The 21,007-nt window shown below is 49.5% G+C and overlaps 1 protein-coding gene across 1 annotated transcript in view; it reads left to right on the top strand.

Moving 5' to 3' along the window:
• Positions 1-16,633: 16,633 nt before the first annotated feature.
• Positions 16,634-21,007, top strand: part of LOC123508348 — a 5,595-nt gene continuing 1,221 nt past the window's right edge. The window contains exon 1 of the mRNA XM_045261983.1: positions 16,634-17,045. Within this exon, the coding sequence (XP_045117918.1) occupies positions 16,634-17,045 (412 nt within the window). The remainder of the gene's footprint in view (positions 17,046-21,007) is intronic.

Here is a 21,007-nt window from a genome sequence, read left to right as displayed (position 1 = left end):
GCAGGAGCGATGATTTCCCAGTAATCAAATTCGCAACCTTTACAACTAATGTCACTAGTGGCCATGGCTGAACTGCGCACACAGATGTCTTTGTGCACCTGTCTGCCCAGCTGTGCCCGGTTTACAAATACATATAGGAAATTTTCATTGGCGCAGCTCGTGGTGTTAAGAGGGGGTGGCACGTCATTGGACAAAAGAACTATAGACACAATAAGAATCCTATTCAGCAGTTACCCACAAACCCCAGCTATAAACAAATGCAAGTCAGTGTACTGCTCATTTCCGAGTGTGATGGAGCTCCGTGGCTCGCCGCAGCTGTGCGGTATAGAAACCTTTTCGTCCCAATTTATAGCCACCATAGACACGGCCCCACCAAAAACTTTTGTGTTTACTACAAGCCAACATAGTCTTCTACAAAATATGTGAATTCCACTACTGTAAATAACACGGACGTATTAGAAAGATTTTCCCTATCTTTGTACACGATATTTCAACATGGTTTTTCTTACCCAGTTCCCTTTGCGCTGTGATGATAGCCTATTCACCTTGCCAGATTGATATTGTTACGAATCACAGCCCACACAGCACAGCAGGGCCACCCACACCCGCATCCACTGGGCAAAGCAGCACCCAAAGGTCCTTACTTCAGCTTCCATCGCCGCAACCGTAAACCACTTACTCTCAGCGATGGAGACAGGACAGCGTGCAGGACGTGGGGCGGCACCTGGATAAGTTGACGAGGGTCCGTGGCTAGCAAGGGATGCGAGGGAAACCACTCACAGACAGGCACTCACTCAGACAAGCAGGACTGGCAGGAAACACGTAGTACAGCTCCTTACGTTTACTTAGAAGTAACACAATACAGCAGGAACTCCAAAGGTATTATATAGGGCGAATGCGAGCTACGAAACCGGAGAGCAGGGCAAGACATCTGCAACTAACTCGCACGGGCAGAGATGGCCAACCCTTTTTGCAACACAGTTGTTGGCTCGCCTCTGGGCCAATCACTGCTATCTTATCCACCTGCGTGTCTATCACTTCCGGTCTCTCACTTCCTGTCTCTAGAAAATACCACCTCACTCCAACTTTCCTCCTTATCACTACCAGACCACCCCCACCCCGCGCCGCCGTGTTGCGACGGCGCATGGGGCTGGCAATAGTTGAGGAGTGAGGTGGTACTTTCCTAGAGACAGGAAGTGAGAGACCACAAGTCATGGCCAGGCAGGTGGATAAAGTAGCTGTGATTGGCCCAGAGGCGAACCAATCAGAGTGTTGCAAAAAGTGGAAGGGGTATTTAAGCTGCCCCAGTTAGTGAGGGGCCCAGAGGGGGTGTCAGTCGCCTGCTCAGTAAGTCCCGCCCGCGAGCAGTCTCGCCCTGCTCTCTTTCTCTCTGGGCCTGTTACCTGCCACTGGCCGGTCCCCACTCGGCGTCTACCCAGCTCTTCTGTACCCACGGAGGACGGGCTGGTCCTCTGTGCCGCCCTACGTCCTCTTACCACGGATGGATGGTCTTGTTGATGAGTTGGACAGGCAACTTTTGTGACAGAAATGGGATATTATCAAATCCCTTCACTAAACGAGTTCAAGAGATGAACCACTTAATACAAAGAGTGTCTGGTGTATTAGTTCACTTAAGCCGCAGTTACACTAGTCAAAATAAACCTTGAATTCCAATAACAGGGCTGGACAAAATGCATCCATCCAATCATATCTTTGAGCGAATTGTTAGGCGCACTCCTGAGCGTCCAAATATCATCTGCCTGTGACTGCGGACCTCATAGCCTACTACAAGGCAAAATACCTCCCTCCCGCTCTGTCCTGATGTTACCATATGAAAGTCTATAACATAAATAAATAATAAATAAATAAATAAATAAAAAATAAATAAATAAATAAATAAAGATAAATAAATAAATGAAATAAAATAAATAAGTAAATAAATAAATAAATGAAAATAAATAAATAGATAAAAAAAATAAATAAATAAAAAAAAAAATGCTACAAAATCATAAGCAACGACAAGTCACGTGGCGGGGCATTTAAAGATACCTTTAAAGTGCGTAAATAAAGGCGATTTAAACATATAAGGAATTAGGATAGGAACTTGCTGTTTTCACAGAAAACTGTAGACATTTTAAGGATAACAGCAGTATTAATAAATCAATTTTGAGGTTTGGCTCCAAAAAGAGGGAGTAAATAACCTGACTAGGCCACTCTATTGAGACGAGGTGGGACGCAAAGCACCAGCGTGTTCGAAAATGGAGCCAAAAGAATGGTAGTCAAATGAGAATTGGGTGATTTATGATATTTAATAACATGATACTCTTCTAATCCTATTTCAATGCTTTTATTATATTTAAACATGTCTTAAACAAAAATTTAATGTCCAAATTTTTTTCTTTTTATATATTGTAAATTTCCTTGTCAAATAATATAGTTTGACAATTGTTTATCTTTGGATGCTCGTCTTTGGACAAAACCAACCGTATCTCTTTGACTCTCGTCTCACCAAGGATCCTATTGGATTCCGTCAAACATTGGACCAAATCCAACAAAACTGACAAGATCCAAGGTTTATGTTGACTATTGTAACCGCGGCTTAGTTGATCTTCTAATTTTTTCAAATAGCTGGGAGCAACATCTCGCTCAACTCACCGAAGTGCTAGTAGACTGCTGGAAGCGAAACTCACCGTGAAGCTGGCCAAGTCTACTTTTGGTAGTGGCACCGTCACCTATCTGAAATACCAGGTGGGGAGTGGCTGCGTACAACCTAAGACAGCCAACGTGGCCGCTGTTATAGAGTACCCAATTCACACTACTAAAAGGGAGTTTTGGCGCTTCCTCGGCACGGCAAAGTATTATCGGCGCTTCTACCCAAACTTCGCCGCCCCATTAACAAGACTCACTAGTGGGGCCGTGAAATACTGCTGGACTCCAGATTCCCAGAAAGCCTCCAGGGAACTTAAAAACTTGCTGGCCAACAGCCCAGTCTAAATCAATTGTCCTGCAAACAGACACCAGTGAAATAACTTCTGGTGCAGTCCTTCTCCAAGAGGAAGATGGCATTCTACATCCCGTGGCTTATGATTCAGGCAAATTCGACAGCCATGAAAGGAACTATAGCATGATCGAGAAGGAGTTCCTTGCTATCATCACCACGATCAGGAAATTTGAGTGCTACCTCTGTAGTGAACCACACTACTACTGCTACTACTACTACTGCTGCTGCTGTTACTATTACTACTACTACTACTACTACTACTACTACTACTACTACTACTACTACTACCACTACTACTTCCACCACGCTAATCCGGCCCAGGTGTGGAACTACCTGAAAACAGCCGGGCCAGGTGCAGTGACCTGACCCCAGCTGGATGGTGTGAGGTCACGGGTCGGATGTTCAGCCGAAGACTCGCCAGTCAGCACCGAAACTCCGGGAAATACGCACCGCTCGACTCATCTCCGCTCGCTTGTGTGTACAATAATAAACAGCAGTAATGTACATCTCTAGTTTACCTCTCCATCCATGTCTTGCCTAGTCAGAGAATACTACATTTGGTGACCCCGAGAGTGTAGCCTTGACGCATGATGGAGCAGTGCAGTGCATTCAGTGACATATTGCGTGTGCCGCCCTTCACCTATGATGTCGAGGCCTGGTTCCTGCATCTCGAAGCTGTGTGGGCCGGCGCGGACCTCCCTGACCTCCAGCGATACCAGACAGTTGTGGGGGCACTCCCCTCAGAAGTGGTCGCTCGTCTGTACAGTGTCCTCTCCAACCCGCCGGAGGCAGACAGGTATGGCGCCCTTAAATCGGCCATCACGGGGGCCTTTGGGCGGTCCCGCGAAGCCTGTTTCGCCGAACTTGACTCAGCCCGGTACGACGGCGGCCACCCGTCGGTACTCCTGGCGAGGTTGTCCGTCCTGAACAGGGCGGCAGGGTTCCCGTGGTCGGAGATGGTGCGCCACAAACTCTCCTCTCTCCTGCCACAGCCTGTCTGTCTCCAGCTGGTGGCTGCCCCACAGGCCCTCTCTTTGGAGGAATTCTCGGCCCTCGTGGACAGAGTGCACGAGGCCCACGTGGTGTCGCCCCCCCAGCAGATCCTCGCCCCGGCCTGCCTGTGCGCCGTCAATGCCGCGGCCCCAACGGTCCAGCAAACCATACCAGCGGAATCTCTCTTTCTCTCTCCACGTCCTCCAGCAACAGGCGGCGGTGACCTCGTTGGCTCGCCGTAACCCACCCCTGGCTGCAGTGCCCAGCTCCACTGAGACCCGCCTTGCTTCGGTGGAGGCCTCCCTGCGGCGCCTGGAAGCTCTGCTCGCTCGCTCTCCTACCCAGACGGACGCTGGGGTCTGTTTCTACCACAGGCGTTTCGGGGAGGAGGCACGCAGCTGCCGACCGCCATGTGCTTGGCCCGGCCAGGGAAACGGGGCGGGCGGGGCCGCTAACACCATTGCCCGCCCCCGCCTCTCTTCCTCGTCTTTGCCCCGCCGCCCTATCTCCGCCTTGTCTACGCCAGCTGTACAGCCTGCCCCGGAACCCACGGAACCTGCACCGCCTCCGCTGCTGGCCCTGCAGTGTTCCATGGGCGGCAACGACGCGCCTGCGTCCCCTGGACGGCCAACTATCGCCCAAACGTCGTCCCCGCCGGCGAAGCAGCGGTCCCGGGATGGCCGAGCCCCGTCTCCTCCACCATCACGCCTGCAGCCTACTGGTGGCCGGGCTTCCGCGCCGCCCACCCATCTGCGAGTCTCAGCTGGGTGCGCCCCTTCGCAGCCTTCGGTCGGCGCTAGGCACCCCTACTGGCCGCCCGCTCTTCCGCAGCCCGCGGAGGGCTTTGCCTCGGTCCCGCCGCCGGGGCCCCGTCAGCCCACTCCCACCTCTTCTGACTCCCCGGCGCCGTCACCTCCGCCGCAGCACCCAGAGTGGTTTCCCGCCAGCCAGCGCCCGCTTCTCTGGGTGAGAGACATTTGCTCCGGGGCCCGTTTTCTGGTGGATTCCGGGGCAGAGGTGAGTGTGGTTCCGGCAGCGAACACTGACCACCGCGCCCAACCCCGTACAGCGTACGACCTCCTGGCCGCCAACCGCACCCCAATCGCGACGTATGGGACCCAGACGCGTCGCGTGGCCCTCCTGCCCGGCAGCCGTTTCCCGTGGGCATTTGTGGTGGCGGACGTGGAACAGGCAATCCTGGGGATGAATTTTCTCGCTGCTCACGACCTCCTGGTGGATCCACGCCGCAGATGCCTCCTGCACCAGCCCTCGGCCACTATCATCCACGCAGAGCCCTGCGCGCAGCCGACGCCGTCCCTCACCACCCTCCGCCAAGCGACGCAGTTCGAGGCCCTCCTCAAGGAGTTTCCCCTCCTTACATCCCCACAGTCCGCCCCACCTCGGGTCCAACACGGGGTACAGCACTCCATCGTGACAACTGGTCCTCCGTGCTTCGTTCGGCCCCGGCGGCTGCCCCCGGAACGTCTTCACGCTGCGCGCAAGGAGTTTGACCTCATGCTGGAGGAAGGCATTGTGCACCCGTCTGACAGCAACTGGGCGTCGCCATTTCACATGGTGCCCAAGGCCCAGGATGGAGAATGGCGAGCTTGCGGGGATTACAGGGCCCTTAACGCCATGACCCGGCCCGACAGATACCCCATCCCCCACGTGCTGGACTTCCACACCAAGCTCCATGGCAAGTCTATCTTCTCGAAGATCGACCTCCTGCGAGCGTTCCACCAGATTCCTGTGGCAGAGGACGACGTTCCGAAGACCGCGGTGATTACGCCTTTCGGATTGTTCGAATACCCCTTTATGAACTTCGGTCTTCGCAACGCCGCCCAGACCTTCCCCCCCAGATGGGAACCGCCTTGTCGTGGTGGGGGGGGGGCTTGCGTGCCCCTGTGACCTGGCGAGCTAGGCTAGAGGGGGCGTAGGCCCCTGCTCTGCCCTTTCAAGGGGGAGAGGGCTACCCATGCTAGTAAGGTCGCCAGTGAGGGGCCAGACTAAATGGTTCCTACGTAGGCTGCCAGTGGACCAGCGGAGCCACCCGCTGGAGGGATCGCCCAATAGGGGCCGTCCTGTGCTGGATGGTTGGGTGTCCAGGCTGGGATGCTTTGGGAGGGGGGTCTCAGCTCTGTCGTGGACAAACATTCGTATCATGTGGGGCCTGTTTTTAAAACGACTGGTCCGCATGGGGACGAGGTACCCCGTCCACGGCAGCCAGCGCTCCCTCCCATTGTAGTCCCAGTAGGTGGTTTCCCTTGCCCCTGGAGCCATTTTTGTGTAACTTTATATATATGGTGAAACACAAAAAACTATCAGGTTCTCGTGAGGTGGCTGACCTGGCCCGCGAGACGTCATCTTCAGGTCTGAGTGGGAAGGAGGATTCCCCTCCACAAGAGCCTCCTGCAGCAGTCTCCTGTTCTGGGAGTTCTTCTGAGGGACGTATTTCTGCTGCATATGACTCCCTTGTGATGGTAAATGTTAACCCATCATTTTCTTATCACGCCTTGCACTCACTTCTCAAGGTGTATGGCACGGTTGTTCGCATTCGACTTGTTTATGATAAGGACTTTCCTTCTAACCGCTGCTATGTAACTTTTCTGTCATGTGTCGAAGCCCGTCTGGCTTATGAACATGTAGCTTCCCTACCCCTTGCTGGCTCTGGCTTTAAGACAGAACTTCTCCACTCGCAATATTTCGGACAGTGACACGGACTACATCCCAAATCTTTTTGGCAACTATTCAGAGAATTCAGTTCCTAAAGTCCGCCAGATACTACAGAAATGGGCGCGGGTATTTCATCCTCGCCTCACGGTACTTGTCCAAAGAGATCGGCACGATTCCTGAGGGAAACCTCAAGAAATACGGGAAGGGGTGTTAGTGCGAGCGAAAAATATCACGCAGGCAAGGATGTTGCAACATCTACCATGTCCTTCTGACAGCATGTTTGAGATTATAAAGGCACATCCCACCTTTAATTACAGTAAAGGTTGTGTGTACAGTCAGGATCTTTATGAATTCCATGATGAGGAAATACTAGCAATGTGTCCTAGCTCAGTCCAAAAGGTGACAAAGATGAGGAACTCCTCCAACATGGTCCTCCTCACCTTTTTTGGTTCCACCCTTCCTGACCGTGTTAATATCGGACCTATTAATTTTAGGGTGAGGCGCTTTATTTCCCGTTCTCTTCAATGTTTCCTGTGCTACAGCTACGGTCACGGCAAAAGCTCCTGCAAAGAAGCTTCCCGATGTGGTAATTGCTCTGCACTAGACTCACATTCTGAGGAGCATTGCAATGCTGCTGCTTATTGCTTTCATTGCCGTGATACTCACCAGGTACGTTCCAGGCAATGCCCTAGGTATCGCCTGGAGCAGGACATTCTACAGCTAGCTAATAGTCAGTTTATTAGCCTCGGTAGCGCCCGCCGTGAACTCCTGTACCGCCAGAAGGACGGTACTGGTGCGACATCTTATGCTTCATTGGCCGCACGCACTTCAGTTGAGTCTGCCGGTCCAAAAACAACCACTTCTGCTACCTCTCGCTCTGTTGGGGCGGGTGGTCCTGTTCATTTGGCCAATAGGTTTGCCCTTTTGTCTGATGACTCAGTTGAGTCACCTGTAAGAAGCGACGAGAATAATACGGACTTGACCAAACTTACCCATGTAGTTGATGTCCATTTGCCTCCTCCATCGCCTAAGCCTTTGAAGGGCATGACCAAACGGCACCGCGGCTCTGCGGAGTCGATAGATTTGCTCAGCCTAAGCAATCTAAGGTTTCTCCCGGTGCACACGATCGTGAGTCCTCCAGGGACCGCTCTGCAATGGTAGCTCCAGTAGTTTCTGTCCAGCCTCCTGTGACGCGCTCCGTCCCAGATCAGACTTCTTGTGATGAGGACGGTTTTAACATGGAGACGTCCGATGATATTGTCACAGCCGTCCCTTGCGGACCCGCTGTGTCAAAAAGTGGAGTCCAGCCTGACCCTCGTCCTCCGAGGACCGGTAGGAGTGATGATGGTTCTCATCACTCTCCGCCAAGCAGAAAGGCAGCGGTCCAACGACCCGGCACATCACAACTCCCGGTGTCTTCTCGTCGGTTAATTATTTCTAGTCAGGCAGCCCCTTCAAAAGGCTCGCCCGTCCACTGCACCTAAATAGTCATCTTCAAGCTTCTACAGTGGAACTGTAGAGGCCTTCGCGCCTCGTGGGGGGAACTCCGAGCTTTGCTGTCGGAGTTCTCTCCAGCCTGTGTAGCTCTACAAGGAGACTATGCTAGGTGATAGTACTTATTCTAGTCCTCCTGGCTATCGTGCCTTTTTTAGTACTCCTTTCCCTGACCAGGGCCACCACGGTGGCACAGCTATTCTAGTCCGTCAGGATATACCTGTTATCCCGTTACAACTTAACTCTCCCCTTCAGGTGGTTGCTGTTAAGATCTGTATGGGACGACTGTACACCATCTGCAGTTTATATCTCCCTCCTCAGCTTCCTGTCTCCAGGGGTGAGCTTGACGGCCTGGTGCGTCAGCTGACTCCGCCTTTTCTTTGTTGGGAGACTTTCACGGCCGTCACCCATTGTGGGATGAAGGTGCTAGTAATCCTCGTGGGGTTTTAATCGGTTCTTTTATTGAGGATGAGGGATTAGAGGTTTTAAATTCTTGGGATGTTACACATTTCCACAGTCCTACTGGGACTTTTACAGCTATCGATCTTTCTCTTTGTACATCTAATTCTTTCCTTGATTTTAACTTGCGGGTCCTACCAGATTTTTACGGTAGTGACCACTTTCCGATTTTATTACAATCTGTGAACACTGAGCCACAGTCCCGGCCCCCACGCTGGGTTTTAGACAAGGCAGATTGGCTTCGATTCACAGACCTTAGCTTTTTTATCCGTTCGTTGGCTGACTTTTCTACTTGTGCTGAGGCTGTTGATTATTTTACCGATTTTTTTTTATTTCAGTAGCGCTTCAGACAATCCCTAGGACGTCAGGTCGCTTTACTAAGCGTCCCGTTCCTTGGTGTAACGCAGCATGCACTAAAGCTGTGCAACTGGGCGGCTTTCTCTCGTCTCCGGCGTCATCGTGGGGACCCGCAGTGCCTGGAAGCTTTTCGGCGCTGCCGAGCTCAGGCCCGCCGCGTTTTGAAAGAGGCACAAAGAGCCTCGTGGAAAGCCTATGTCTCTTCCATAAACGTCCGCACCCCTCTTACGGATGTCTTCAACAAAGTCCGCCGAATTGCTGGGAAGTATTCTGCTCCTTCCCCACCAGTTTTGTTGTCTGCTGGGCGAACGGTGGCAGACCCTAGAATGTCGCCGACCTCTTCGCGGAGCACTTTGCCAGTGTTTCCCAGAGGCATCCTGCAGCCCGGGCGCACGTCACCGCCAGAGAATGGAATCTCTCGGCATAAATTTTCTTCTACTGGAGGAGTCTTATAATGTCCCTTTCTGCTTCCGAGTTGCGGACTGCTTTGTCCCAGTGTCACGACTCTTCTCCTGGGCCAGATGATATACCTTATGCCTTCTTGCGCCACATGTCTGACAGTGCTTTTAACTTTTATTAAATCTTTATAATATGATTTGGCATACCGGTGACTTTCCATCTTCTTGGGCTGTGGCAGTGGTTCTCCCATTTCCGAAGCCTGGGAAAGATAATCTCAGGCTACGAACTACCGTCCTATATCTTTGACATCCTGTATTTGTAAAGTGTTAGAAAAGATGGTAAATATAAGACTCATGTGGTATTTGGAGAGGGGAAGTACTTGTCATCGGTACAGTACGGCTTCCGAAAGATGAGGTCTACTACTGATGCTCTTTTATCCCTAGAGTCTTCCATTTGTGAGGCCTTCGCTAATCACCACCATCAAGTAACAGTCTTTTTGACCTGGAGAAGGCCTACGACACGGCTTGGTGTCATGGCATTTTACAGTCTTTGTTTAATTTTGGCCTTCGTGGCCACCTTCCTATTTTTATCCAGCAGTTTTATCCAGACGTTTTTACGGGTTCGAGTTGGGAGTGTTCTCTCCGATGCTACAGCTTTAAATGACGGTGTCCCACAGGGAAGTATTCTTAGTGTTACGCTATTCGCAGTTGCAATAAATGGTGTTATAGATACTCTACCGGATGGCGTTCACAGTTCTTTATATGTGGACGACTTGTGCATCTTTTACTACTGCTAGGATGTCACTGATTGAGCGCAAGCTCCAACTGGCGATCAATAGGGTGTCCAGTTGGGCCAACATGAACGGTTTTCGATTCTCCACCTCGAAGACCGTAGCCATGCATTTTTGTCACAACCGTGGTGTCCATCCAGACCCGGATTTATACCTCGGCAATAGACGCCTCTCATGCGTGGAGGCGACTCGATATCTTGGCCTTTTATTTGACAACCGTCTCACCTGGGTTCCCCATTTCCGCTCTCTTAAGTCGTCTTGTCGGCAGGCACTATCCCTTCGGGTTTTAAGTCATACCTCTTGGGGTGCGGACAGGGACACGTTGCTGTTGCTTCACCGTACACTCATACTTCCGAAGCAGGAATACGGCTGTGAGATCTACTCATCCGCAACAGATGCACGACTACGCACGCTTGACCCCGTGCATCATCATTTCGGACATCTCCAATACCTAGCCTTCTAGTGGATGCTGGTTTCTGGCCGCTCGACCTCCGGCGCCAATCTTCGATGCTCCGGTGTTGGTTTCGCACGCACCGTCTTCCTGATTTTGTCCCCTGTGTGTCAATGTTGCGGGACTCGCGCTCGCAGGCGTATGTCACTCGACCGAGTCTCCCTAAACCTTTTGGCCTACGTGTTGCAAATCTCATGGCGGAGTTATCTATCGACCCCACTCCTGTGTATTCTTTCCGGCTCCCACGAGTTGGTTATTGGCAGCTTCCTGTTACCTCATTATGCCTTCCTGCCATGGATGGCAAGAAGGATTTCCTGCCAGCTCTGTCCCACACACGGATTTTTAAAACACTTTTTTATCCATTCTAATGACATCCCTGTTTTTACTGATGGTTCCAAATCTGATGCAGGAGTTGGGTTTTCTGTGGTTTTCCCCTCTGTTTGTCGGTTTGGCAGCCTTCCTTCGGTAGCCTCCGTCTTTACTGCGGAGCTCTCTGCCATAGTCCTAGCTTTACAGATTATTTTTACTCTCCCGGTTTCGTGTTTTACAATTTTTAGTGACTCTCGCAGTGCTCTTACTGCTCTCTCCTCTTTTATTTCTCTTCACCCTTTGGTTTTATCAGCCCTGGAGTTGCTTTATCTACTTACCAAAAGAGGATATCGTGTTGGGTTCTGTTGGGTCCCTGGTCATGTAGGTGTTCCAGGAATGAACACGCAGCAAGTCGCGCTCCATCTCCTGCCTCTGTTCCGTTTCGAGATGTATTTGATCTTATTCGTAAGACGGTCGCAGCAATATGGCAGAGGAGATGGCTAACGGGGGTCGCAACCTCGAAAATGGGAGAGATCACTACTTCCACTCTCCCTCAGTGGATACACTCCCATGTCCGGGATCGCCGTGCACAGACTTTATTGGCGCGATTACGTATAGGTCACACGTACCTTACAAATAGGTACCTGCTGACCAGGGACCTTCAACCTTACTGTGAAGACTGCCTGGTGCCACTCACAGTACGGCACCTACTTGTGGAGTGCCCTAGTTTACTAGACCTGCGACACCGCTACCTCTACCGCTGTCGCAGTAGAGATAGCGGTGTCTATCACCTCTATCAGGTCCTTGGACCAGCGTGTCTGGCCCTTGGCCATGATTTATTCGGTTTTTTTGGGAGAGGCTGGCCTTCTCCCTTATTTGTGAATTTTAGAATTTTATTTATGTATTTTGATATTTTATTCGATTTTGTTGTACTTTTAGTGTTTTATCAACTTTTAATTGTATTGGTTTTATTGTTTTCAGTTTTTTTATAATTATTTTTCTTTATTTTTCTTTTTTGTTTTTAAACATTTTTCGTATATTTGAAAATTTTGGTAGCGGCGCCAAATGACCCTGACTGTTGCGGCGCCTACATTAATATCCATCCATCCCAGACCTTCCAGCGGTTCATGGACAGGGTCCTGAGAGAGTTGGACTTCGTCGTCGTTTACATAGATGACATTCTCATCGCGTCCTCCTCGCCTCAGCAGCATGCAGTCCACCTGCGGCACGTGCTTAGTCGCCTTCAGGACCACGGCCTCAAACTCCACCTTCAGAAGTGCGTGTTGGGCGTCCCGTCGGTGGACTTTCTGGGCCACAAGGTGAGTGCGGAGGGTCTGGAGCCCCTCCCCCAGAAGGTGGCAGCCATTGAGAATTTCCCACGCCCCACGACCGTCAGGAACCTCAGGGAATTCCTGCTGATGATTAACTACTAGCACCGGTTCATCCCCCAGGCCGCCTCTCTTCTGGCTCCCCTCAACAACCTCCTGAAGGGTGTTAAGAAGAACTCACCTAAGCCCCTGGACTGGGGGCAAGAGGCAGAGCGCGCTCTTCAAGCCATCAAGCGCCGGCTCGTCTCCCTGACCCGCCTCGCCTACCCAGTCCCCCACGCCCCAACGGTGCTCTCCACGGACGCGTCGGCGGAAGTTGTGGGCGCGGTGCTACAACAGGAAGTCGCAGGAGAGCTCAGGCCGGTTGCCTTCTTTAGCAAGCGGTTGGAACCGGCTCAGCGCTCCTACAGCGCCTTTGACAGGGAGCTCTAGGCAGTTTTTTTTTTTTTACGTAGGGAAGAGCCAAAGGCAAAAAAAAGAAAGTTAGAAAAAAAGCCCTTTTGAGCGCTGGCTCTCCAAAGAGTAGAAAAAGTGCCAAAACCGTCAGCCAGAATTAGGGGAGTAAATGCCTCGATACCTCCCTCTTAAAAGAAGACAAGTTGTAGGAATTTGGAAATACAGATGCAGGGAGGGAGTTCCAGAGTTTACCAGTGAAAGGGATGAATGATTGAGCATACTGGTTAACTCTTGCATTAGAGAGTTGGACAGAATAGGGATGAGAGGAAGAAGAAAACCTTGTGCAGCGTGGCCGCAGGAGGAGGGGAGGCATGCAGTTAGCAAGATCAGTAGAACAGTTACCATGAAAATAGCGATAAAATATAGAAAGGGATGCAACATTTCGGCGGTGAGAAAGAGAGTGAAGACAGTTAGTCAGAGGAGGGGAGTTGATGAGACGAAGAGCTTTCGATTCCACCCTATCAAGCAAAGCTGTGTGACTGGACCCCCCTCAAACATGCGAAGAGTACTCCATAAAGGGACGGATAAGGCCCTTATACAGAGTAAGCAGTTGGAGGGGCGAGGAAAACTGGCGGAGACGCCTCAGAACACCTAACTTCATAGAAGCTGTTTTAGCAAGAGATGAGATGTGAAGTTTCCAGTTAAGATTATGAGCAAAGGACAGACCGAGGATATTCATTGTGGAAGAAAAAGACATTTGAGTGTCATTGAAGAAGAGGGGATAGTTGTCTGGAAGGTTGTGTCGAGTTGATAGATGGAGGAATTGAGTTTTTGAGGCATTAAAAACTACTAGATTTTCTCTGCCCCAATCGGAAATTTTAGAAAGATCGGAAGTCAGGCGTTCCGTGGCGTCCCCGCGTGATCTGTTAATTTCCTGAAGGGTTGGACGTCTCAGCGTAGGAGTGGATAGGGCAAGAAGTTTGGTTAAGAAGGTCATTAATGAATAATAGAAAGAGAGTGGGTGACAGGACAGAACCCTGAGGAACACCACTATTAATAGGTTTAGGAGAAGAACAGTAGCCGTCTACCACAGCAGCAATAGAGCGGTCGAAAAGGGAACTTGAGATAAAGTTGCAGAGAGAAGGATAGAAGCCGTAAGAGGGCAGTTTTGAAATCAAAGCTTTATGCCAATGTAGCACGGCGTAACTCGAAACACTGTTCTCCCAATTGCAGTTTATTACAGAGCACAGAACTAGCAGCACAGCAGGCACCACAGTCTTGGTGATCACACGTCTCCAACGTCGTGTCTCCCTCCTCTCATGGCCGTCTCCTCCACTGGCACGGCGGCAACACATGTAGGGAGTCCCACGCACTCGTAAGGGCCCACAACTCGCCCACACTGGCTCCTCGTGCTTGATCCCGTCGCTCGTGCCTCTCCTGCGGTACGACCTCGCACACAATCTTCGCTGGACAGAACAGGGGTAGTGGTGTGTATGGCGGCTGGTGTCCGTCTGCCGCTGCGCTGGCTAGCCTGGAAAACGTCGCCTCCTCTCATAGCTGCCGGCAAGAGCCACGTCAGTTTGGGGGGTAAACTACCTTAATTTAACCACAAACGAGCGGTAGTGAGCCAACAACACTCCGTCAGTCCACAGCCAGACTATCAAAAGCTTTTGATATGTCTAACGCAACAGCAAAAGTTTCACCGAAATCTCTAAAAGAGGATGACCAAGACTCAGTAAGGAAAGCCAGAAGATCACCAGTAGAGCGACCTTGACGGAAGCCATACTGGCGATCAGACAGAAGATTGTAAAGTGACAGATGTTTGAGAATCTTCCTATTCAGGATAGATTCAAAAACTTTAGACAAGCAAGAGATTAAAGCTATAGGACGGTAGTTTGAGGGGTTAGAACGGTCACCCTTTTTAGGAACAGGCTGAATGTAGGCGAACTTCCAGCAGGAAGGAAAGGTAGAAGTCGATAGACAAAGTTGGAAGAGTTTGGCCAGGCAAGGTGCAAGCACAGAAGCACAGTTTTTGAGAAAAATAGGAGGGACCCCATCAGGTCCATAAGCCTTCCGAGGGTTTAGGCCAGCAAGGGCATGGAAAACATCATTACGAAGAATTTTGATTGTAGACATGAAATAGTCAGAGGGAGGAGGAGAGGAGGACAAGCCCAGAATCGTCCAAGGTGGAGTTGTGAGCAAAGGTTTGAGAAAAGAGTTCAGCTTTAGAGACAGAAGAGATGGCAGTGGTGTCATCAGGATGAAATAAAGGAGGGAAAGATGAAGAAGTGAAGTTATTTGAGATGTTTTTAGCTAGATGCCAGAAGTTACGAGGAGAGTTTGAGTTTGAAAGATTTTGACATTTCCTATTTATGAAAGAGTGTTTGGCAAGTTGAAGAGCAGACTTGGCATGATTCCGGGCAGAGATATAAAGTGCATGAGATTCAGGAGATGGAAGGCTCAAGTACCTATTGTGGGCAACCTCTCTATCATGTATAGCACGAGAACAGGCTGAGTTAAACCAAGGTTTAGAAGGTTTAGGTTGAGAAAAAGAATGAGGAATGTACGCCTCCATGCCAGATACTAACACCTCTGTTATGCGTTCAGCACAAAGAGATGGGTCTCTGACACGGAAGCAATAATCATTCCAGGGAAAATCAGCATAATACCTCCTCAGGTTGCCCCAACTGGCAGAGGCAAAACGCCAGAGGCACCTTCGCTTTGGGGGATCTTGCGGAGGGATTGGAAAAATAGGACAAGATACAGAAATGAGATTGTGATCGGAGGAGCCCAACGGAGATGAAAGGGTGACAGCATACGAGGCCGTGCGTCACTTTCGCCACTTCCTGGAGGGCCGTGAGTTTCACGTGCTCACAGACCACAAGCCGTTAACTCACGCCATGGTCCAGATGGGCGACAACTTCACCCCGAGTGTGTAGGCAGCTCGCCTTCATATCTGAGTTCACCACGGACCTCAGGCACATTCGGGGGGAGAAAAACAGAGTGGCTGATGCTCTCTCCCGTGGCGACGCTCCCTCCCGCACGGTCGCCGCCCTGTCTCATTCTCCACCTTTGGACTACGAAGCGGTGGCGGCAGTGCAAGAGGACGACCCGGAGCTACAGGCACTGCTAGAGGGGCCCACATCACTGCAGCTCGTGCAGCAACAGGTCCCCGACTCTCCACGGCAACTCTGGTGCGATGTGTCGTGCGGGCAGGCACGCCAATATGTGCCGAGGCCGTTCCGCCAGCAGATCTTCCGCCACTACCACTCTCTCAACCATCCTGGCGTCTTGGGGACGCACCGCATCATCAGCAGGCGGGCGGTCTGGCCAGGGATGAGGAAGGAAGTTAAAGAGTGGGTCCGTACCTGCCTTCCTTGCCAGGCCGCAAAGACTCACCGCCACACCCGCACGCCACTGCAGACCATCCCCACACCCACGGAACGCTTCCATACAGTCCACATAGATCTGGTTGGCCTCCTTCCACCTTGCCGCGGCCACCGGTATCTCCTCGCCTGTGTAGACTGGACCACACGCTGGGGTACCGCGATTCCGATGCCTGACAGCACGGCGGAGTGTACGGCCGCCCACTTCCTCTCGGGGTGGGTGTCAAACTTCGGGGCGCCGGTCACCATCATCACCGACCAGGGGGTGCAGTTTGAGTCTCACGCCTGGGGTGAGCTCATGGCCTTCCTCGGCACGTCGCGCCAACGCACCACAGCCTATCATCCACAGGCCAACGGGATGGTGGAGCACTTTCACCGGCGTCTCAAGGAGGCGATTCGCGCCCTCCCCCCATCCTGGTGGCTGGGTTGACGCCCTCCCGATCATCCTGCTGACCTGGAGGGCCACGGAGAAGGAGGACTTGCATCACACGCCGGCGGAGCTGGTCTACGGGGAGGACTTGAGGCTTCCTGGCCAATTCGCGGCACCTGGGCCGCCGCGGACACGCTCTGGCCTTCCTTCCGGTGTTGCGGCAGGCTATGGCAAACCTCCGGCTCACTCCTCCTCGTCCACCCCCCTCCCGCCCCACCCACTTCCCGGCGGACCTCCGTGACGCGGCAGCTGTCTTCCTGAGGACTGGCGCTACCACAGGGCCTTTCCAGCCGCCGTATGGGGGCCCATATCGTGTGCTGCACAGGGGCGAGAAATACGTCACCCTCGAGATTAAGGGCCGTCCGTACGTCGCTTCCTGGGACCGGGTGAAGGCGGCTCACCTGTCTCCTGCTCCGCCCACGGAGCCGCCCCTGCTCCCACAGCAACACCTTCCTCCCGTGGCGGAGCTATTGCGCCTTCTTCACCCCAGGGAGGTGGCACCGTGCTGCCTGCCGCCGCGGGACGCCACCGCGGGGATCCCCTCCTCGTCGGCAAGCCCCAACCACCACCACCCACCCCGTCTGTCTCCCAGCCCCCATCTCCTCCTCCTGTCACTTCTCCCGGCTCCTCACCCGCTTTGGCAGGTTAAGCCAACCCCGTAATTTTTTCCAGGCCTCTTAGAGGCTCCTTGCTACTCCCCTTATGCGCCTCGTTTTTTTTTTTTTTTTCCTTCTTTGGGGGGAGGGGGGTACTGCAGTGAACCACACTACTACTTCTACTACTACTGCTGCTGCTGCTGCTACTACTACTACTACTACTACTACTACTACTACTACTACTACTACTAGATAAAAGAAATAAGAATAGGATTGGACCACTCAGAAAAGATGGTGTACTAGTGGATCAAAATGAAGACATAGTAGAATTATTGAATGAACAATTTTCTTCAGTATTTACTAGGGAAAGAATAGGAAATCCTGTTACAAACAGTGCGACGAGTAGTTTAAGAGCTTTAGAAAATATTGATATAAAACAGGGAATTATTGGGAAATTTATTCTTGAACTAGACGATAGGAAAGCTAGTGGTCCTGATGAGCTACATGCCAGAGTACTTAGGGAGGGTGTAGACAGTATTTCTGAAGCACTTAAATTAATCTTTGAAAGATCACTTAGGTTTGCTGAGATACCTCAGGACTGGAAGTTAGCTAATGTTACACCAATATTTTAAAAAGGTAGAAAGGATGATGCGAATAATTGTAGACCGATCAGTTTAACTAGTATAGTATGTAAGATACTAGAGAAAATCATTAAGGGTAGTATTTGGGAGCATTTAAATGATAATAGATTAATTAGAGATACCCAACATGGCTTTAGATCAGGGAGGTCCTGTCTTACAAATTTGCTCGATATCTTAGAATATATTACCAAGGAGTTAGATGATGGAAATAGCATAGATGTTATATATCTAGATTTTAGCAAGGCGTTTGATAAGGTACCGCATAGGAGGCTAGTGTACAAATTGAGACTTCATGGGATAGGGGGTAGGTTAGTTGATTGGATTAGTGAATGGCTTTCTGATACAAAACAGAGAGTAGTATTAAATGGGGCAATGTCTGAGTGGAAGGAAGTGGTTAGTGGGGTACCCCAAGGATCAGTGTTAGGACCTCTTCTTTTCTTGGTGTACATTAACAATTTAGATATAGGAATTAGTAGCAAAGTATCAAAGTTTGCAGGTAAGATAGCATGTGCAGTACAAGGTGAAAAGGACAATTACAGAATACAACAAGACCTGGACAGGCTGATAGCATGGGCAGACAGGTGGCAGATGGAGTTTAATTCTAAAAAGTGTCAGGTTATGCGTTTAGGTAAAGACAACACAAACTTTAGCTATGAGATGGAGGGATGTTGGCTAGAGGCAGTAGAGGAGGGAAAGGATTTAGGAGTAGTGATAGACAGGACTATGAAATTTTCAAAGCAATGTTTAGAAGCAAGAAATAGGGCAAATAGGATCCTGAGTTTTATAAATAAAAATGTTTTTAAAAGTAAGGAAGTGGTGCGTAGCTTATATAATTCCTATGTTAGGCCCCATTTAGAGTATTGCATACAGGCCTGGTCACCCCACTATAGGCAGGATATCAACATGTTAGAAGCAGTTCAGAGAAGAACAACTAGGATGATACCAGCATTAAAGCGCCTGGAGTATAGAGATAGATTAAAGGAATTAAACATGTTTTCATTTGAGAGGAGATGTATAAGAGGGGATATGATATAGTTATTTAAAATGTTCTCAGATACAAACTACATAGATGTGAGATCTTTCTTTACCTTAGAGGAAGGAAGTAGGACTAGAAATCATGGCAGGAAGATTAGAAAACAAGGCTGCAGGTTAGATATAAGAAAATATTTCTTTAGTCATAGGGTGGTAGACTTCTGGAATGCATTGCCAGAGAGGGTTGTAAATAGCACTAGTTTGACAATGTTTAAAAACAGATTAGATAAGCATTTAAATTTATTAGATTTATAATTATGTATAGCGCTGCATGATAGTTTTTATAAGAAATTTACTATTGTTAAACAAGACATGATCCCCATGTATGAGGATCACAGATTGTAGAGGAATTCGCTGCAGGACTTAGCCCTGTTAATGGGCCAAATATTTAGAATTAGTATATAATGTATTGTGTACTTGTAAGTGTATCTTTAAGTACTGATGACGAGGTCACTGTGCGACTGATACAGGATAACCTAGATGGGCCCTGGTGGCCCTTTGTCATCCTATTATTTCTTATTATGTTATGTTATGCTTAGAGGATTCTTTTATTATCAATGTGGAAGACACTTCTGAGGAAGAACTGTCTGATTAAATAGCTGAGAGAGGATTATGCCTACAGGGTAAAACCTCTCTCTCTCTCTCTCTCTCTCTCTCTCTCTCTCTCTCTCTCTCTCTCTCTCTCTCTCTCTCTCTATATATATATATATATATATATATATATATATATATATATATATATATATATATATATATATATAAACGCACCTATAACTCTTACCTCATGGGTGGTGTGGAAAAGAGTATAATAAAACAACAAAAAAGATGCATGTCTACTTGTCTAGTTTAGAGAGAGAGAGAGAGAGAGAGAGAGAGAGAGTATATTTATGCCACGTTACAGGAGAACTAATACGTAAACTGCTGTTGAAAGCCTCGCGGAAGCAGACGCTGCCCCGCAACCCCCAACGGAACGCAAGGGAACGCGCAAGCCATACGGGTATTGTTGACAAAAGCTGCGTTTTTTAATGCCCCTACGGCTAGACCTCGCCTTAAGGCAGGCTTAAGCAAAACCTGGGACAATGGAAAACAGGCCTGCTAGACCTTCGATCACGTGACCAGTCACCAGCTGACAGATGACAACAATAAAGATGGCAGACGAACAGGAAGTGCAAGATATGCTGCAGCTTTGTAACTTATCTTTCCTACATAACATAACATAACATAAATAATAGGATAGCAAAGGGCCACCAGGGCCCATCTAGGTTATCCTGTATCAGTCGCACAGCGACCTCGTCATCAGTACTTAAAGTTACACTTACAAGTACACAATACATTATATACTAATTCTAAATATTTGGCCCATTAACAGGGGTAAGTCCTGCAGCGAAATCCTCTACAATTTGTGGTCCCCATACATGGGGATCATGTCTTGTTTAACTATAGTAAATTTCTTATAAAAACTATCATGCAGCGCTATACATAATTATAAATCTAATAAATTTAAGTGCTTATCTAATCTGTTTTTAAACATTGTCAAACTAGTGCTATTTACAACCGTCTCTGGCAATGCATTCCAGAAGTCTACCACCCTATGACTAAAGAAATATTTTCTTATATCTAACCTGCAGCCTTGCTTTCTAATCTTCCTGCCATGATTTGTAGTCCTACTTCCCTCCTCTAAGGTAAAGAAAGATCTCACATCTATGTAGTTTGTATCTGAGAACATTTTAAATATCCCCTCTTATACATCTCCTCTCAAATGAAAACATGTTTAATGCCTTTAATCTATCTCTATACTCCAGGCGCTTCAAAGCTGGTATCATCCTAGTTGCTATCTTTCCTCCCTGCATCAACAGTCCAGTCCATCATGTTTCCAGACTTGCCAGAGATACAAGAAGATACTGAAACAGCATTCAGTTTGGTGCAGAACTATCAACAGCAGCTAATGGAACATTCATTCGTCATGTCTTATTTGTTTATTTACATGTGACGTCACAACTGGCTAGCGGAAAGTCGAGCCTGCTCTGCAGCTGGCTTGAGTTTGGCCGGCCCTGCCTTAAGGCGGGCTACGCTCTGGCTCAAGTTTGGGGACATGAAAGAACACAAAATGACGTCAGCCTTAAGCCAGAGGATTATATATATACACACACACACACACACACACACACACACACACACACACACACACACACACACACACACGTGCATGAGAGAACTATATAGTAATAAGAAACAGGAGGAAGTAGTAACTAGCCAGAGAGAGAGAGAGAGA

This window comes from Portunus trituberculatus, chromosome 3 (genome assembly GCF_017591435.1).
Source record: "Portunus trituberculatus isolate SZX2019 chromosome 3, ASM1759143v1, whole genome shotgun sequence".
NCBI lineage: Eukaryota > Metazoa > Arthropoda > Malacostraca > Decapoda > Portunidae > Portunus > Portunus trituberculatus.
Note: the sequence above shows the minus strand (reverse complement) of the source record. Positions and strands in the feature narration are given on the sequence as shown.